This window comes from Loxodonta africana, chromosome 24 (genome assembly GCF_030014295.1).
Source record: "Loxodonta africana isolate mLoxAfr1 chromosome 24, mLoxAfr1.hap2, whole genome shotgun sequence".
Classification (NCBI taxonomy): Eukaryota; Metazoa; Chordata; class Mammalia; order Proboscidea; family Elephantidae; genus Loxodonta; species Loxodonta africana.
Window position 1 is genome coordinate 24,256,937 of NC_087365.1, and position 19,826 is coordinate 24,276,762.

The 19,826-nt window shown below is 40.1% G+C and overlaps 2 protein-coding genes across 4 annotated transcripts in view; one reads left to right on the forward strand and one right to left on the reverse strand.

Moving 5' to 3' along the window:
- LRRN4 (leucine rich repeat neuronal 4) overlaps positions 1-3,942 on the forward strand; it is a 28,373-nt gene extending 24,431 nt beyond the window's left edge. The window contains exon 6 of the mRNA XM_064276466.1: positions 1-3,942. Coding sequence (XP_064132536.1) covers positions 1-1,240 — 1,240 coding nt within the window. The 3' untranslated portion in view covers positions 1,241-3,942.
- The window catches only part of CRLS1 (cardiolipin synthase 1), a 27,367-nt gene continuing 10,429 nt past the window's right edge, over positions 2,889-19,826 (reverse strand). For 2 of the 3 annotated variants that reach the window (XM_023550017.2, XM_010591536.3), the window contains exons 4-7: positions 11,656-11,741; positions 10,557-10,625; positions 8,974-9,065; positions 2,889-7,747 (exon numbers count right to left, since the gene is read on the reverse strand). In XM_023550017.2, the coding sequence (XP_023405785.2) occupies positions 7,660-7,747; positions 8,974-9,065; positions 10,557-10,625; positions 11,656-11,741 (335 nt within the window). In that variant the 3' untranslated portion in view covers positions 2,889-7,659. The remainder of the gene's footprint in view (positions 7,748-8,973; positions 9,066-10,556; positions 10,626-11,655; positions 11,742-19,826) is intronic. The other variant, XM_064275788.1, reaches the window with a different exon arrangement.

Below are 19,826 nucleotides of genomic sequence, written 5' to 3' on the forward strand. Positions count from 1 at the left end.
GGCAGCAGACACTGTGTGCACACCAGCTGCAGACTCCAGTGGTATCTTCTCAGCCCCTCTTCCTCTCTCCCGGCTGCCCAGTGTGTGCCAGTCAGATCAAAACATCACCCTTGTTGCTTCAATCCCACCCTCCTCTGACCACCCCACTCATGCCCCATCAACCCTGGGCATGATGCTGGCGTCTCCCGCGGGTGCCCCCAACCCCCCGCCCAGCACAACCCCCCGCTTTCAGCCTGGAGGAGGGCGACAGAATGTCACCAAGACCCCCTCCCTTCCCATGAATTCCCCGACTTCAGCCGCGGGGCCCCAGAACAGTGCCCCGGAAGGTGCCGCCCACTCCACCACCATCTCTACAGGGGGTTACCGCAACTCCAGCGTCCCACCCAGGGCTGTGGGCACAGCCGGGACAGAACACCGAGGAGAACACATGGGGCCTCACATCTCAGCCGTCCCTACCCCATTCACCAGCAAACAAAGTGGTCCCTTTCCTGTTTCTGGAAACACAGTGAGCCCGCCTCAGCCCAACCAGAGGTCCCCCGAGGCCCCCCACCCGACCCCCACTGAGGGCGGGATCCCCGTTGTCCTTTTGGACGACGACAACGAGGAGGAGGAAGGAAAGGCGAAGGAGGTGACGGGGACATCTCACCAGGACATCACTTGTGATTACCACCCCTGCAAGCACCTCCAGACCCCGTGCGCAGAGCTGCAGAAACGCTTACGGTGCAGATGCCCAGGCCTCAGCGGGGAAGACACAGTCCCAGACCCGCCCAAGCTCCAGGGGGTGTCCGAGGTGACGGACACGTCAGCGCTCGTCCACTGGTGTGCCCCCAACTCCGTGGTGCAAGAGTACCAGATCCGCTACCACCCCGAGGGCCAGGCGGAGGCCCCGGCGGCGGTGGGGCAGGTCCACGCCCTGGCGCGGCAGCACCCCCTGTCCGGGCTGGCGCCGGCCACCACCTACCACGTGTGCGTCCTGGCGGCCAACCGCGCGGGTCTGAGCCGGCCGCGCACCTCGGCGTGGAGACTCGCCTGCGCCGCCTTCACCACCAGGCCCAGCTCGTCGCTGGTGCCGGTGGCGCTGGGCACCTGCAGCGGCCTGCTGCTCCTCAGCACCCTGGTGCTGGCCGCCTGTCTCTACCGGCGGGCCCGGGCGCCCCACCCGGAGCGCCACCACACGCACCTTGTGGCCTACAAAAACCCGGCCTTTGACTACCCGCTGAAGCTGCAGACTGTCAACTAGCCCCAGGCCCAGAGGCTGGCTGTTGGTGGCCCGTGGCGGATTACCACTCATGTCTCAAACGGGCTCCCCCGTGAATTCTTGAACTGAAGGAACTGGCTGCCTGCGTGCAGACATGAAGATACAAAGGGTCAAAACGTCCCTGCCGGCTCTGAGGGCCTGTAAGCCCCGGGAAACCAGTACTCGTCGGGCACACGGAACTTGCCACGCCGAGTTTCTGAGTCCAAAGAAAAACCACGGCCTCCTGCTCTTGAAGACTTTTTTCCCAGAAACGTGGTCAACGCCAGACCACTCCCACTGCCCCCGAAGACATGGCCGTGTTTCATTTGGGGTTTTCAGCAGTTAGTGCCCCTCAGTACCCAGCAGAAAGAATTGTGCATGGAAGTAGGACCGGATAAAACAGAAATCACAACGCAGCCTCTTCTGCTATGGGAAATGACACCCTCAGACCTTTCAGGGAAGTTCCCTCAAAGACAAGGGCAGCTCTGGCTAAGGCACAATGAACGTGTTACCCAAGATATCCACTCCAGTGGATTCCTGAAATTGGGGAGGAGGGGGAAGACCTTGTGGTTAAGATTCTCAGAGTTCTTCTTAGTTTATTCATCCATCTCAGGACAGGATGATAAAGTACTTCGTAGCTTCACAGTTTAAACCGCTGTCTTCTGGGTGCTTCATTTATGAAACAGGAAAAGGCTGTTCTTTTTAAAGTGTGTTGGCTGCATTTCAGCTAAGACTAACTGGACAAAGAACTGTGAACTCCTTTCTTAGGAAACGTAAGAGGCCCACTTTGCAGAATTTTTTTTTTTTTTAATGAGGGAAGAAATGGCCAAAACAGAACGTCGAGGCTCCAGTTAGAGGCATAAGCCTTTCTCTTCTCCCAACTGCATCAAACAATGATTGGTGTCTGAGTTTCCAGTGTCTTACTATACTTTTACTTTTTCAAGTTCACACAAACTTAAGTGATTCTACGACATTGTGAGGGCCATGTTTTCATTTTCTATGTTAGCATTTATTTCTACTGTAAAAAAAACTTTGATTCCCATTTATCTTTTGTGTACGTGTTAAACTCCACAAAAATCATGCTGTGGAAACCACACATCCAGGTTTGACCCTAATAACTGAATTGTCTAGCTGAAGGAGATTCCCGAAGTTCTAAGGTAGACCCCTAGCTTCATTACATTTGAAGCCAAGAGAACTGGACTAAGTGATTTCAAAGATCTCTACCAACTCTTGATTAAAACTTGCAAAGTAATAGCCAAAAATGTGAGTAATTAGTGTAAAGTCTTCAGACATATAATTTTTTTTAAGCCTACTGCTATCAAGACTTATTGAGTCTATTATGTAGAAGTATCAATTTCCATCACCTTTTGAGTGTATATGCATAAATATGCATTTAAATACAACTAATTCCAATAGTTTTGTCAACTGGCAGAATTTGCATGTTTTATAACTATTCAGTACCCAAAAACCTGAGGAGGAAACTTAGGCCATCTTTCTAAGGGTTAAGGTGGAAAAAGTATACAAGGGTAAGTCGAAAAGTATTGCAACAAGGATTCCCGTCGTATCTGCACAGGTTCATTCCAAACAAAATGTGTTTAAACATGTCTCTGCCATCAGTGGATGGCTGCACTCAGTAATACACTTGTCTTAGTCTTGTTAGGGTGCCTTTTTTTTTTTTTTTTAATTGTGCTTTAGATGAAGGTTTACAGAACAAACTAGTTTCGCATTAAACAATTAGTACACACATTGTTTTATGACACTGGTTAATAACCTCACAACATGTCAACACTCTCCCTTCTCAACCTTGGGTTCCCTATTACCAGCCTTCCTGTCCCCTTCGGCCTTCTAGTCCTTGCCCCTGGGCTGGTGTGCCCTTTTAGTCTCATTTTGTTTTATGAGCCTGTCCAATCTTTGGCTGAAGGGTGAACCTCAGGAGTGACTTCATTACTGAGCTGAAAGGGTGTCCCGGGGCCAAAGGATACTTCTTGTGCCATGGGAAAAAACAATTTTGAGGTCAGGGCTAATATCAAATTTTTAACAAAACTCAAGCAGACATCTTCCCAAATCACTGAAGCTTTGCAACAAGTTTATGTGAATGCTGCCCCACATAAAACAAGTTTTTAGATGGATCAAGCATTTTATGAAAGGTCGGGAAGATCTGAAAAATGAGCCGAGAGAGAGAAGACCCCTTTACAAGGTTATGGTGACTGTTTTTTGGGATTCCAAAGGGGTAATCATGATAGATTTTCTCAAAGGACATAGGATGATCACCAGGGCTTATCATGAAGTTTGATGAAAACCGCATTGTGAGAAAAAGGCCAGGAAAGTTGCACCAAGGAATTCTCCATCATGACAACGCACCTGCTCATGCTTCGAGAGTAGTAAGGGCTGTCCTACCAGAATTTCACTGGGAAACTTTACCCCATCCACCCTACAACCCTGATCTTCTCCCTTCAGACTTCTTTTTGTTCCCAGAACTCAAAGAACATTTAAAAGGAACACAATGTGAGTCCCTTGAGGATACCAAAACTCCTGTTTTGATGTGGTGTAACTGAAGAGTACAGAATTCATCGGGGGAAGGGTTAGAGAGATGGAAACACCACCTTCCGAAGTGTACAGACCTAGAGGAGGGATATGTCGAGAGACAACAGCTTCACATTTTGATATTTCTGTTTAATAAAATTTTCTATGATTTTGTAGCAATACTTTTTGACTTACCCTCATATTAGCTGGAGTCGGATTAAGACCTTAATACTAAAGAGATTATTGGTCTAATCCATAAACCAGATAGCATCAGCCTGTTAAAAACCATTGCCAGCAAGTTGATTCTGACTCAGAGCGACCCTACAGGACAGAGAACTGCCCCACAGGGTTCCTAAGGCTCTAACTTTTACAGAAGCAAACTGCCACATCTTTCTCCCAAGGAGTGGCTGGTGGGTTTGAACTGCCAACCTTTCCGTTAGCAGCTGAGTGCTTAACCACTGCACCACCAGGGCTCCTTACACAGCATCAATGCTAAACCATAAATAAGTGTAATGAAGCCCAAAGTTCTAACTTTTCCCTCAACTATTTTATTGCTTTTTAAAGTTCCTCCTTTTTTAAACATCATTTTTGTGTGCTCAGACTCTGTGCCTCTTGGGTGGTCCACAGTGGGACTTTTACCTCCTGCCTCACCACCTCCCAGGCTATGAGACCTTACAGATCCCAGAAGGGGTAAGAATGGCTGGCAACATGCCACCTTTCTCTTCTTCCTCACTCCCCAGAGTCAGTGGCAGGGTCGCTGGCTGCAGGCTTCAGTAATGCTCCCAGCCAAGGGCAGCTCCACTGCCAGTCTGGGAACAAGGGAGGCAAGAGCAGCAGGCAATAGAGGGGCACTCTGAGGCAAGGATGCTGGCACTAAGAGGCCTGAGCTTTGCTTATAATTTCCCGTTTTAATTTAACACAGCTTATCTTTTGTGCTAGTCCTTCTCCAAAAATGATTAAAAAAAAAAAAATTCACTCTCACAGGTAGAAACACCTTCTAAGCAAATTATTACAAGTGTATTATTTCATGTTTTATATAAATGAATATTTGAGAGCCTCTAAAACTATTAAGCAGATACTTTTCTTTAAAAAATAAAGATCATGTGCAAAGGTTTTTAAAGAAGGAAACTAGTTTAATTGTTTTATTATAGTAGCTCTTTCCAAATTTTGCCAGGGTGCTTTCACAATAATAGTGATTATAAAAAGTCTGTTCTAATTAGATAGAAAATGGGTAAGTCAAATTGCATTTAAAAACAATGTCACTTTTAAACTTTGAAAATACATAATGAAATTCCCTGCTTGTATTACCAAACATAACATGCACACAGGACTGAGGATGGGATAGCCCTGGACTTCAAAGGACCACAAACCCTTCCCTAAGCTGAAAAACTCACAAACCAAAGCCAGACACTTGAGCTGGGTGTTTAAAGGTGGGGTTTGCCTTGTTGACGGCAAAGCTCTCCCATTACAACCCTCCCCCTAAGCTCACAACACACACACTAAGTCACTCCATAGGGGCTGAGTGTAATAGCAGTATTGCATTATCTAGTTACTCATCAACAATGTGGTTTCTTAACAATTATAACATCGTCCCAGGTCAACAAAATACAAAATGTTCTGTGACATTTAACCACTGTATTTTCATGCGAACAGCAAGCCTTCTACGTTCGTTTGCCAACTGTACCCTCCCTGTCACCCCAGGTATTTTTAAGTGCCACTATGCCAATTTTTTTTACATGTTGCTGTAAAAAAATTAGCATAGCACATTTCTGAAAATACTTAGCGGCGGGGGGGGGAGGCTGCAGCTGGCAAGCAAATGTAGAAGGCACGTGTTATTTGCGTAAAATAGGCAATTTAAATAACTACAAATATGCTGCAATGACATATGAATAAAAGACTGCCAGTATGATCTAAGGTGAGGGCTGTATTTCCACAAGGACTGGCTACACTAAGGCACTGTCACTCTTGCATACTCTCTCAATACTGACTGACAAAGAAGTTCAGGATAGATGGCAAAGTCAGGGACTTTGAAATCACTTGAAACGTACAAACCTAGAAGAGGATCAAGCTCCTGACCTCAGCACCATGAAGGGACCCTTGGCACCAAGTCTCCAGGAGCTAGAGAATCCAAGCAGCTGACCAAAGTCACTGGTTACCATCAAGGAAGTCTGCTCCTTACATTAAAATAACGGAAATGAAAACAATCTCTTTGAAAGTCCAGCAATTAAATATTCTTTTTGTCCAAAATTAAGCATCAAGGCTAGATTGATAAGAATGTAAACGCAAGCCCTTTGTAACTTTAAAATGCTATCCTCATCAGTAGAGGAGCTAGGGGTATCACAGAGTTATTTCATAGGATAAAGATTCTTGCCGTAAACATTCTTATCTTTCACTTATTATAAAAAATTCTCTAAAAAAGTGAATGTCAGAAACGAACAATACCTTCCAGTTGCAGTAATGCAGTTGTAACAGTTAAGAGTATGGACTAGATATGTGACCTGAAGTGAATGTCTGAACCTCTAAGTTTCAGTTTCCTCATCTGTAAAATGAGGACAATACCTCCCTCCTATGCTATTTGTGAAGACAAAAGAATGCAGATATAGGTGTTGAATAAACGTTAGCCATCAGTAACATCAACAAAACTATCACTCTGTACATCTTCTTGTCTCCCATGCACCACGGAAAACATACAATAAAAATGTTGAGTCTAGGCAACAGAAGAAGTTAGTGTTTGAGATCCTTTCTGAAGCCTTCTCATTTCCTTGTTTGTTACAAGCCACACACCTTATATTTTACAAACAGATTAAATGGAAAAGAAGTCAGACCCAGTGAAAACCATTCCTGTTTTGAAAAGTGAAACCTTCAGGGTGAATACAACTAGTGTCATCCCACTGACACGAATGAGCAGCTACCGTTGGAGAGCTCCATCACGACATGTGTATACAGAGAAAGACTTTACTGGTTTGTCAGGAGCCTCAGCACCCGGGAGACAAAGCGTTATTTCCAGCTCTTTTATTCCTTTAATCTCTTCACAAAAAAAAGATACCCAAAGTTTTAAAAATCTTTGAAAAATATACAGTTTCATATTATTTACATATCATACAAATACGGGTTCCAAATATCATACAAACATTGCTATGACAGAAACACAGTGGGAAGGCATGACACAAATCACTACCTCCCATATGGCAAAGGGTAACGGACATATTCTCATATTCCAACTACCTTTGTTACTTGAGCCTGATCCATAAACTATGAAGCACCTGAGAGATTGGAAGTCTTTACTGAGTGTGGACTTCAATACCTCTACTTTGTTTGATCTTATTATTTTCACAACTTAATACATTTTAAATCTCTTTACAACTTTATTTCATCCACAGCTAAGCTATTTTTGTTCTGTCAATAGTCTAAATAATCAAATATTAGCCACATGAATTGCTGTTGTGTATACAGATCTAAAAATCAACCATAAACCTGTTCAGCCGAGGTGTATAGGATATATATTTAAACCCAGAAAATTCCTAGTGCTTCGTGAGTAAACTCTACTTACAGAGAGGTGGCAACTCCAGTTTCCATGCTCTGGACTGTTTTGTTTTTAAATGTCTTAAAAAGTGACTGACAATAATTGAGTAATTGGTATCTTATAAATTAATCAAGAAACCTAAGATAAAAACCTCTAAATTATAGTTTTATTTGTATTTAAAAATACACTGGAAATTCCGCATAGGCCCATGATCAAGCTTACTTTCAATGCACACACTTCAAGTCTGATGCCATGGTTTGTTCTGACAAGTCCTTTTTCAAGCTGAACACCAAAATGGAGAAGGTCCTGCAGCTTTCCCAATGGCCCTGATGCCAACGACATATATTACTTCCTTGCTAACGGTGATGAATGACTTTCATCTGCCTTTTATCACCTGAATAGTTTTCCGACCATAATGATAGTAACTGTAAGCTGAGGCGGCCGTGGTGAAAGCTGTAAAACACCTTTTATGGAAGGGAAGAAGTGAAATTTAGTTGGCAAATCTAAAAAACAGTAACAGTGAGAATCATAAAGAACAATTTAGGTTACCCCTTCCCAAGAACCAAACACAATTAGATACCATCATTCAAAGAGCTATATAAAGAGTAAAGAGGGCTGCAGAGTATACTTTTTTTAACTACAAGAATCTAAATACACTGGTTTTCTTTAAGATTTCATTTGAATTACTAATATCAAACAAAATCTAGCTTATGATCCCCGAAAAAAGAATGATAATACTAGCAACTATCATTTTGACCAGCCATTATTCTAGGTGTCTTATGTTCCCATTTTATTCTCAAAATAACCTCACCTTCCAGAAGAGGAAATGGAGACCAGAGGACTTGCTCAGGGCCACAGAACTGTCTGAGCCTGGCTCGGTCTCAATTCTACAGCCCACATGCTCTTTTCCCCACTGCTCCACACAGTTTAGAGTAGCAGACTCTAATTCCTGCAGATTTTGAGAATCCTAAGGATATTGGAGTCACTTTAAATACATTTCAGCCTTCTTTACTGGTTTTTCCTTAAGTGAATTATCAATTAACCAACCCTCCTGGTTCCCTATGAAATTCCATACTAAAATTAAGAAAGAAAGAAGAACAGGTTTAGAGTATGTATCATTCTTAAAGCTTCTTTGGCTTAACTGACTGACTAACCAATCATTTTCTGGCCTAGACTGCATCAAGCAAGAAGGCTTTAGAAGTCCCTTCACCAAGTTTCCCTCCCACTCTACCCCTTCCACTAATAACAGATTCCAGTCGAGTGGCAGAACTTACTTCCCCACACCCAGTCTCCTACATCTCTGCCTCTGCTCAAGGTTGGGCCTTCACCTGAAATGGCTTCCCCTCAATATCTCCCTACAGAAAACCCACCTAGACCACAAGGCTCAAATGCCACCACCTACGTGAAGCTTTCTCCTTCCTACCTAGAAATATCTTTCCCTTGTCAGAAACCTCAATACCTTACCTGTACCTTTCATCCCTTTTAATGTGTGTAAAAGTTACTAAATTATGGTTTGTACATCCCATGCTTGATAGTAAGCGTCTTAAGAACGTTACCAATCATAAAATATAGCCCAGAGCTTTATCCAGTCAGTGCTCCATAAACACCACAGGAACGAAGTAATTCTGAGACAGTCAGAATAGGCCACTTTGTTGATATTCTCAAAGAGTTAATTCTAACTTTAGCTTACCACAGTATCTGAAGATATATGCTGTCAACATAATTGAAAACTGGAGCTGCCAAAGAAGCTGCCACCAAGATTAACTGTACTGCTGTGTTTACCTAAAAAAAGGAAAAAGTTATATATGAAACAGTGCCAACCAGATCCTGTTTCAAGCTTGTAAGACAAAAGCAGATAGTCGCTCATGCTGAAAAGTGCTATATTCTCAGCATGCCGAAGTCGGTCTGTCATGTCCGACACCCCTGTCAGAGAGCTGGTATTAGCAGGTGAGAAGACATAAAGGCATCAATGTCACTACCTGGCCTGTCCGCCTGCACAGCTGCTCTTAACAGTGAGGGCTACAGCAGCTGTCAGAAAACAGCACCACCCTGAATTGCACAGTTCTTCATTGTGCAATTAGTAATGCTGCAAAATTCCTTGCCTTTTTTCCAGCCACCCACTAAAACAGCACCGTGAGTATGAAAACAGTCAAGATGCTTCTGCAGAGGTAACAAGGTTAACAAGTGACTTTCTGCTGTCACAGCAGGTTACAGAACCAAACCTCATCCAGCATACCTTTCACTTTCTAACCCTATGAAGGTGGAAAATTGAAATGTATTCACTTTCCTGAAAGGGGCTTCCTGGAGGAAATGCGTTGGCCTCCCTAGCCTAAAAGACAGCATTGAGGAGAACAGGAAGAAGACAGAATCCAAATCCACTGAAGCCTCCCTCTGCTCACGATGCGAAGCATTCCGCGGGAGTCTGTGAAGCACGCAACGCTGAGGGCTGTGCTCAGAGAGGCAGCTCTGGCCTATCATTTGTTCCACAGCCAAATGACAAGGATTCCACCTCATTTTTTAAAACAAATAATTTGGTCCCTGCACCTCTTTAAGCCACTTACAATGTACTACTACAAATTGCTGTATAAGTCATTTGAAACCAAAAAACCCCATGTATGTAGGCAGTAACAGCCCACCCCAGGGACTACAGAAGCAGCCACCCCTCTGTCCACAGATGATCTGCACCCCTAACCCATTAACCTCTGTCACAAGGGATGGGGCAAACGTAACAAGGCTCCTAGAAAAACACACATGCCTTGAATGGCATGAGCAGTGTCCTCTCTGTGTACAAAGGCTGGCATGTAATTACCCTCCTGAAGAGGTCTCAGGAGAAGAGAAAGGACAACCAAGAGCAGCAGTACTTTATTAGTGAACAAAGCTTCCTCCTATCCCCTTTTCAAGGGCCACGGTCACTCTTGACAACGGAAAGACCTTATTATATAGCATTTTCCCACAGGGAAGGAGGTAGTAAAAGCAGGAGGTATCTTCACCATGTCTTTGTATCTCAGTCAAGAAGCATTACATTTCAGCTCTCTTCATCTTCCCTAATCGGTGGCCTACTACCTCATTCAGAGTCAAGCTCTCAAACCACCAAAACAAAACACAACACTAAACATCCAAAAGGCTTGTGCTGAAGTTGTCTGCACGACCCCACTCCCCACCTACAGTGAAATTTGTCTCATTTTCAGCTCTTCCAAAATGAAGTTTACATTCATAATAAAACTTACACACACATACACAAAACAACTTAAAAGGACGTTGTGTGTCTCTTACCTTGCTGATAAATGTTGGTTTTAACCTGGCGGTGGCATAGCAAGGATTGAAATATTTGGCAAGCGTTCTCTGGCAAAGGAAAAAAAAAAAAAAAACTTATTGTTCAAGTTTAAAGCAAACATTTTGTCGCTACATGGAGGTAACAGTTACTGAGTGCTCACTATATAGTCTAGATAAAAGGCTGCTGATGGTCTCAAAGAGTACAAAATGGTTAAGCACTCGGCTGCTCACTCAAAGGTCAGGGGTTTGAACCCACTAGCCTCTCTGAGGGGGAAAAGACCTGGCGATCTGCTCCGGTAAAGATTTATAGCCTATGAAACCCAATGGGGCAGTTCTATTCTGTCATGTAGGGTTGCTGTGAGTCAGAATTGACTAGATGGCACCTAACGACAAGCAGCTAGACCAGCCCTTTATCTGCATCTTCTTTTATTATGGTAAATAAGCAGTATCTGTGTTCTTCGTAAATCAGTTACAGAAGCCTTCCCCCCCTTCCATGGTTATTGAAAACACATTTATAAAAATGAATAATTTCTTTTCTTCCCCAGTTTCTATAAAATGGTAACAGCAGTAGCTATTAAAATAGTCTGCTTGATCACATTTTTTACTAAATAAATTCAATAAAACTCCTTTACCTCTATTTTCTTTTACAGATTAAAAATTGTAAAATGAATAAAATGCTGCTCTATATTCACTAATTTGGAAACCAAAAGATGAGGTTATTGTATGTTACGCGTACGTGCTCAAATATTTGTAGACTCGGTGGACGAATATGCAAACACGCCGTTCCACGCTTGGCAACTCTGCGTTCTCAAACCAGTTCTGGACAAACCACAGCAGCAGAAGGGGCTCTGACCTACGTATGGGCAACACCCTGGCAAGAGTTTGCTCCTAGGGCCGGGGGCTGGCTGGTCTGCCTTCCGTGCTAGCAATCAAACAGATTTCAACTTAAAATAGAAATATGCCCTTTTAAATTGATTATTTCACATAACTTTTTTAGTGGGCGATTCAACTAGCAAGAATATTAATTGTATTTTAATTAATTAATTATATTTTTAAATTATATTTAATACTACAAAATATTTTTTTTAAACAAACTCACCGGTGTTGGAAGAGTTCGATATCTGACATAAAAAACGGCAGCAATCAACATTACATCTCTTGAAATTATCATGTAAGTAAGTGAAACTGAAAATAAAATATAAAATAATTCTGATTGGGATTCCGGCAGTCACTAACCGACATTATGACCACAATAAAGCCTTGTTCATTCGGCCGCGTTATGAACTTACTGTGCCTCATGCAAGCAAGAAGTTTAGAGTGGACACCGATGGCTTAGGGTCATCATAGTGAACCACTCATTTTTATATTCTTTTTTAAACTGCCCTAGAAAAAAGTGAAGTATACACCTCGGCTTTTTGAATCCCACGTCTGCTTCTCAAATGTTGATCCTCTTGCCTCTGCTTTTAAGCTATTACTGTGCAGCTACCAGTGTCAGCTCTGCCCTCAGCCCCCTGTAACTCCTTTGCTACTTTACGAGTTAAGGAAAAAAAAAAAAAAAATCACCATGCTTGTTAGAATTACACAGAAAGAAAAAGGTAGAGACTAAGAAGAAGCTTTGATTGCTTAATCCTACATTCTAGACTAATTCTCTGAAGAGTAAAATTTCCTGTATGTATGACTTGCGGAGAAACAAAATATTTTCATTTTTGTCTCTCCAATTCCTACCCAGGCCTTGTTATTTTCGCTTGCTCCATTCATTCAATAAATTTTAATTTCAACATGAATTCAACTTGCCAATGGTTTTCTCATTACTGCTCAGGTTTTACAGCCTGACGCCAGAGCCAGAGCAAGCAGAGGATATTTTAGATGGACACCCAAGGAACTTCTATTCCCTCGGTGAGTGAGAACTGCAGGGCAGAAGACTTGCTCTTCCCTTCACAACCTTCTGTACTGTAGAAGGTTTTTACCATGAATATGTATCACATTTATAAGAAAAGAAATTCATTTTTTAAACAAAAGGAAAAAATCCTGAGGCCAACAAGTACTCAGTCCAAATGGCTTCATTCCTAAAACAAAAGGATCATGCGTATCTCTTCCACATTACTTTCAAACAGCTCCTTTGTGAATTATTTTTGTGGCTGCTCTTATGGTCCTCTCCACTGTTGACATTCAATGGTCCTGCAACTTGAACAAAATCCCACTACTTTAAGTAATTACAGGTTTGAAATTTAAATCTCTCCTGGTCGTAGCTAAGGATGTAAGTGTTGATCCTTTACCTAGTTTTCAATGACAACATGATTCCAAGCAGAAAATGTTTTGCCATACGCTTATCCACTTAACTCATGGCTTCCAGAGCAAACAGAAGACAATATCAGCCAAGCAATAAAACAGGCAGGCCATGATTTTTAGGACTAACTTTGTGCCTATAGAACAAACTTTGTATGGCAATCATCAGCCAGCAAAATCTAACAATCACATTTTCAAATGCAGCAGACCCATGGAAATTACATACAGTAAACCTCCTGAAAGAAGCCTTGGTGGTGCAATGGTTAAACACTTGGCTGCTAACTGAAAGGTCCACGGTTGGAACTTACCAGCTGTTCCGAGGGGGAAAAGACCTCGCAATCCACTTCCATAAAGATCAAAAAAACCCCAAACCCGTTGCCACTGAGTCGATTCCAATTCATAGAGACCCTAGAGGACAGAGTAGAACTGCCCCGTAGGGTTTCCAAGGAGCAGCTGGTGGATTTGAACCGCTGATCTTTTGGTTAACAGCCGAGCTCTTAACCACTTTGCCACCAGGGCTCCTCCATAAAGATTACAGCCTAGGAAGCCCTGTGGGGCCGTTCTACTCTATCATAAAGGGTTGTTAAGAGTCGAAATTGACTCAACAACACACGACAACAAACCTTCTTAACATGACTTTAGATGAAAATGAAGACCTAGTATTGTATTTCATAACCACCGTGAAAAAAAAAAAATACAACTTAAATCTAAATAAGAGGTTTATGAAGAAAACAAGATGAAGCAATACAATACAGTGCAAAGACTTGGGCTCTAGTTCTAACTATTAAAATTACTACCCAAATTACCATGTATTGGCCACCCGGCATTACTTTAAGCATTTCACATACATTACATCATTTAACTCACATCAACCCCATGGAATAGGGACCTTCGTTATCCCCATTTTACAAATATAGAAAACAAGCAAGCTCATGCAGATTACACAACTTGGCCAAGGTCACCCCGTTAGTGAGCAGTTCAGCCAGGACTAGAACCTAGGTCTACAGCCTTCACAGTCTGTGCTCAGGGTTGGGCATTAGGCTTCTAGCCCAGCAACAGTATGACCTACCAATTAGCATCTCTGGACTCATTTTACCAACTGCAGCAGTCTGTGGGGAAAAGGTTAACAAAACCAGTGATTCCCAAAAATGGACTGCCCATCATAGAATCACCTTGGGAGAGCTTCCCAAAGGCACAGATGAAAGCCCCCTGGTGAGTCACATGCACCGCCAGGCTGGACCCTTGCTGTGCTAGGTGATCTCAAGGACCTCTGCCAACTGACAGTACATATCCTCCTACTTTGGTTCTTTGGGCAATTTCATCCAGTTCCCTGGCTTTTCATCTTCTAACTGCTCCTGTTTGTCTCTCTGCCCTCCCCTTTTTTCTTCCAGGGCTTAGGCAGCAGCTTTCACTTTGCTTATCAGAACATGACAGTATGTTAGTGTTGTAAAACGTGGCAGGGATTACTCCAAGGATTTTCTCCCTGTTTGCTAACAGTCTGAAATATGTCTGCAGTAAGGAGGTACATTGTGGGCATTTTATTAGTGCTGAAGAGAAATAATAAAATTAAGTCACTTCTAAGAAAACAAAGAAAAGTCAGACAAAGAAAAAAAGAGAGAAAAGAGAATCAGTCAGTCAAGGAAGCTCAGTTCTGATTAAGAATTCTAAAAAGACAGAACCAAGAAAACAGAGGGTAGAAAATTATTAAAGACTTAATAAAATGCTCAGAATTAAAGAATGAGTTTTTAGACTGAAGGGGTATACCTAGTACCCAGCACAATAACAGAAGACGTTCTAGTATTTAGAGAAAATATTGTGAAATTTCAGAACTCCAAAGATAAAAGATCCTACAGTTCACTTTCCATTTATATTTGACTAGGTAATTCAGAATAACCTTCCTATTAAGGATAACTAGAAGATGCAGGACATTAAAAAAAAATCCTGAAAGCAAAAGTTTACATGTTGAAAAAGTGCCTATTAAAAAGTAAGAACCCAGAACAGTAAGTCCAGACACTCAAAGCCACTAAGCAGCCACAAAGCTCAGCTAAGTTTTTGGCAGCCTAAGGGGCTGGGGAGACAGCAGTCAAAGCCCAGAGCCCTCAAGGTTGACACTGATAAATCATCTCCTAACTTTGAGCTGGGGATCTCAATGACTATTTCCACAGGTTTTGGGGAAGAGAGAGCCCCAAGTAAACTTGGCCTTACAAATACATTATATCATCTGATGGTCTAGCGAGCCTCAAATCTTGGACTTAGATTAAGGTGATCCCAGACTGTTAGCATTCCTAGGCACCTGGCAAAACTGAACAAAATATCCTGTCGGGGAAGTGATGCTATCATCCAAGCATCATATTCCTCCAAATTACTTTTCAGGTGCTAATGTATGGCTGACATAGTCAAAGGAACAAGATACCGTGAGCAAGAATCAAGAGGAACAGCAGGCAAATAAAGGAGATTGTTAAAAGACGTAAGATTTCGGAATTATTAAAATCTATAAAATACCTAAGTTCGCCATGTTCAAAGAAATAAAAACTAAATTTAAAAATTCTGGCAGTAAACCAAACTTAGATAACTAAGCAAGTCTGAAAAAGGATTAAACCAAAAATTTATAATTGAAAAATAAAAATTAAATAAAAGGTTTAACAGCAGGTTTGACACAGACGAAGAAAGACTTTGTAAAATGAAAGATAGCTAGCTCATTAGCAACTATCCAGAGTGCAGTCCAGAAAGATAACATGATGAAACATTGAAAAAAAAGAGAAGAAGACACTTAGAGGATACAGTATGATTTTTGCCTTCAAGTCTCTTTTATTGGATAGTAATTTTTTTTTTAAAGCCAGACTAATCTATCTTTGGTTTGTGCATGATGTCTTTTTCGATATTTTTACTTCCAACTTTTCTGTCTTTATGCTATAGATACCTCTTGTAAACAAATATAGATGGGTTTCCTAACCTAGGTATACTGAAGTCCCAAAAGAGCAGGCAAGAAATAGGGCTATGGCAATATCTGAAAAGATCATGCCTCAGCACAGACCTGATCAAAGATATCAATCTACAGATTAAAAAGCCCAACAAATCTCAAGCAGGATAAATAAAAAAGAACACACGCTAATAAATATTGAAAAACTGCAGAACACCAAAGACAAAATTTCAAAAACAGAGGAAAAAAGATTGTCCTCAAACAAAAACACAATGGATTAACAACCGATTTCTTTACCAACAACGAAAGCAGGAATACAAAGATACCTTATTATGCTGAAAGAAAATAACTACCAGCCCCAAATTCTGTGCTCAACAAAGATATCCTTCAAGAATAAATGTAAATTAAAACATTTCTGTTGAAATAAACATAAGAGTTTACCAGTAGATCTGGATTAAAAGAATTTCTAAAAGATATACTTCAGACAAAAGCAAAATAATCCCAGATGGACGGCTTCAATTACTTCAAAGACTATGGACTAGAAAAAAGTAGTAAATAAATCTACATGAGTACTAACAAAAATATCATATGGGTTTAAGAAATATATAAAATTTGACAGCAATCTCATAGGTTGAGAGAAGAATAAATGGAGTTAAAGTATTCTAAGGCCCTTCTAGTATCCAGAATGTGCATAAAATATTATTAACATTAAACTTTGTTATAATAAGGGTGAATGATACAAAATTTTGAGGATAACTAAATGGAGAGTGTAAAACTTCCAGACTGGTACAGAGAAATATAATAAAAATACATGTAAAAGTAGTAAACAACATATGGGCCAAATCAAACATAAAATGGAAGACTGAAACATAATTATTAATAATCACAGTAAATGTCAATGTATTAAATGTTCTAGTTAGAAGACAAACATTATTAAACTGGATAAAATAAAGAAAACCCATCTATATGTTGTTTACAAAAGGTATCTTAAACATAAGGCCACAAAAAAGTTGAAAGTAAAAATATGACAAAGACCTCATGCGCACAATCACCAAAGGTTAATTACTGTGGCTACAGTCAAATTCAACAAAAGAGACTTTAAGGCAAAATCAGTGGTTGAAATAAGGAGGGTCACTTCATGACAGGAGGTTCAATAGATCGAGAAGACGTGACAACTCTAAATTCATATGTACTTAATAGTATGATTTTAAAAGATAACAAAGCAAAAATCAGTGCTAAAAAGAAAAACAGCAGGAAGCTATATGTGTGTGTGTGTGTATACACACATATATATATTCTCTCAGAAACTTACAAGTGGACCAAAAGAAAAAAGAGTCAATAAAGGAACAGAAGATTTAAACACAGGATGAAAAACTTAACCATATATAATTATGGACGTAGAAATTATGGATGGACAAACAGAGAACACCACACCCGGTGACCGCGGAATACACATATATTTGAAGCACACGAAACGTTGATAAAAATCGACTGTATATTTAGGTATACTGGCCTAAAGGGCTAAAATCACAGAGTGTGTTCTCTGAACACAAGGTTAACTGTCCTTGAAATCCGTAACAAAAAGATACCGAGAAAACCCCCACAAACTCTTGACAAAGTAAGATATATTTCTACTAACACCATAGGTCAAAGAAAGAATCACAATGAAATTGGAACTATTTTGAACTGAGCAATGACAAAATTACTAATATCAACATAAAAGAAACAGTGAAAAAGTGATACATAACTGGAAATGCACAGCCTTGAATGCAAGCTTTAGAACAGAAAAACTGAAAAGCAACAAGTTAGTATCCGTCTCTAGCTGGGCTGCCACTGGTCACTTGGGTCAGCGAGCACTTGAAATGCAGCTAGTTCAGACTGAGAGGTGCTGTAAGTGCAAAACATATACCATACTTTGAAAGTGTACCATGAAAAAATATCACGTAATTTTTTTTATTGATTACATTTTGAAGTAACATTTTAGATGTACTGGATATAGCATTAAAATTATTTTCACCTGTTTCTCTTTATTTTTTAATACAGCTACGAGAAAATTTAAACTCCATATGTGGCTCCCACTATATTTCTATTAGACAGAACTGAACTAAAGAATTTAGAGAAAAAACAGCAAAGACAACCAAAAGAAAGAGGAAAAAGAGCAAGATTTAATGAAGAGTAAAGAAACATATCAGAGAGGCTCGACAAAACCCAAAGCTGGTTTTTTGAAAAGATTAATTAACACTGACAAACCTCTGGCAAGGCTGATCCAGGCAAAAAGAAGGAAGATTAATTAACAATCAGGATTCAACTGAGATCTTCACACATATCCTACAGACGTCAAAAAGTTAAGAATATTATAAATAGCTTATGCTAAAATTTTTTAATGTAGGTAAAACGGGCAATTTCCTAGAAAAACACCACAACTTGCAAAATAGATAACAGATAAACTAGAAAATCTGAATCACTCTGTAACTATTAAAGACATTTAATCACCTATTTTAAAATGCCCCCTTGTAAAAAAAAAAAAAAAAAAAACTGCAGGCCTCAATGGTTTCGACAAGTTCAATGATTTCAGCAAGTTCAATCAAACATTTGAAGAAGAATTCAATTTCACACAAACATTTCCCAAAAATGAAAAAAATAAAATTATACTTTTTAACTCATTCTACGAGGACAGTCTAAATGTGACCAAGCTGGATTTATGCAAGGAATTGCAGGTTTGGTTTAACATTAGAAAATCAATAATAATGTAATTCACTACACATTAACAGATTAAAGGGAAAAAAAAATCATATGATCCTCATAATACATGAAGAAAAAGTCTGATAAAATTCAATACATAATCGTGACAAAAACTTCTAACAGAAGTAAACCCTATAGGAAACACCATATTTAATAGTTAAATATGGAAAGCTTTCCCTTTGAGATTAGGAATAAGACACAGACAACTGCTATCAGCTATCACCACTCCTATTCAACACTGCACCAGAGAGCCTACCCAGGGCAGTAAAGCCAAGTAAAAGAAATAGTAGGTGTAAGGACTGGAAAAGAAGAAATACACTGCCATCAATCATGGAAAATATATAATATGGATTTAGAAAATCCAAGAGAATTTACAAATAAAGCATTAGAATAAGGGTTTAGCAAGTTTTGCTAGACACAAAAATCAACATTAGACACAGAACTGATTTTTATGATATTAACATCAGTTATTACAATATGAATTATTCAGAAGATAACCACTGATAAAAGCAAAACGGACTATCAAGTACCTAAGGAAAGAAAATCCAACAAAAAATATATGTCTCTGGAGAAAACTATAAAATTTTGAGACATTAAAGAAGACCTAACCAGAGAAGATACATCATATCTGTGGTCTCGAAGACTAGATGCTGTAAAGATATTAATTCTTCCAAACTGATCTATAAATTCAACGCAATTCCAGTCAAAATCCCAACAGGTTTTTCTGGGGAACTTGAAAAGCTGATTCTAAAATTTATACACAAATGGAAAGAGCTAAGAATATACAAGGTAGAAAGACTTGCTCTACTACATGTCAAGACTTTTAGCAAAGCAATAGTAGCTAAGGGTAGTACTGGAGAAAAAACTGGCCAACCCAGGAACAGACCCATGCACATACGGGCATTGCAATGAATGTGGAAAGTACAGACTTTTCAATAAAAAGTGCTGCGATAACTGCATATCCATATGAAGCATGGTGGATTTTTACAAGAAATTATTTTTAAAAACCATCAACTAGAAATAATGTAAAAAAAAAAAAAAAACAAATCAAAAAAACTGAAAAGGTTTCCAAAACAAAACACAATCACATTCAAAGGAAAAGATATCAGAATGGCATGAGATTTCTCAATAGCAAGATAGAATCTGGAAGTTTATAAAACAGTCTTTAAAATTTTGAGTGAAAATAATCTGAAACAAAAAACAATAACCAATTCAACTCAATCAAGTATGAGCATAAAATAAAATTCTAAATGTGCAAGACATCTAAAAACTGGGCTGCCATGTTGCATCCTTTCATGGAAAATAACTAGAGGATGTGCTCC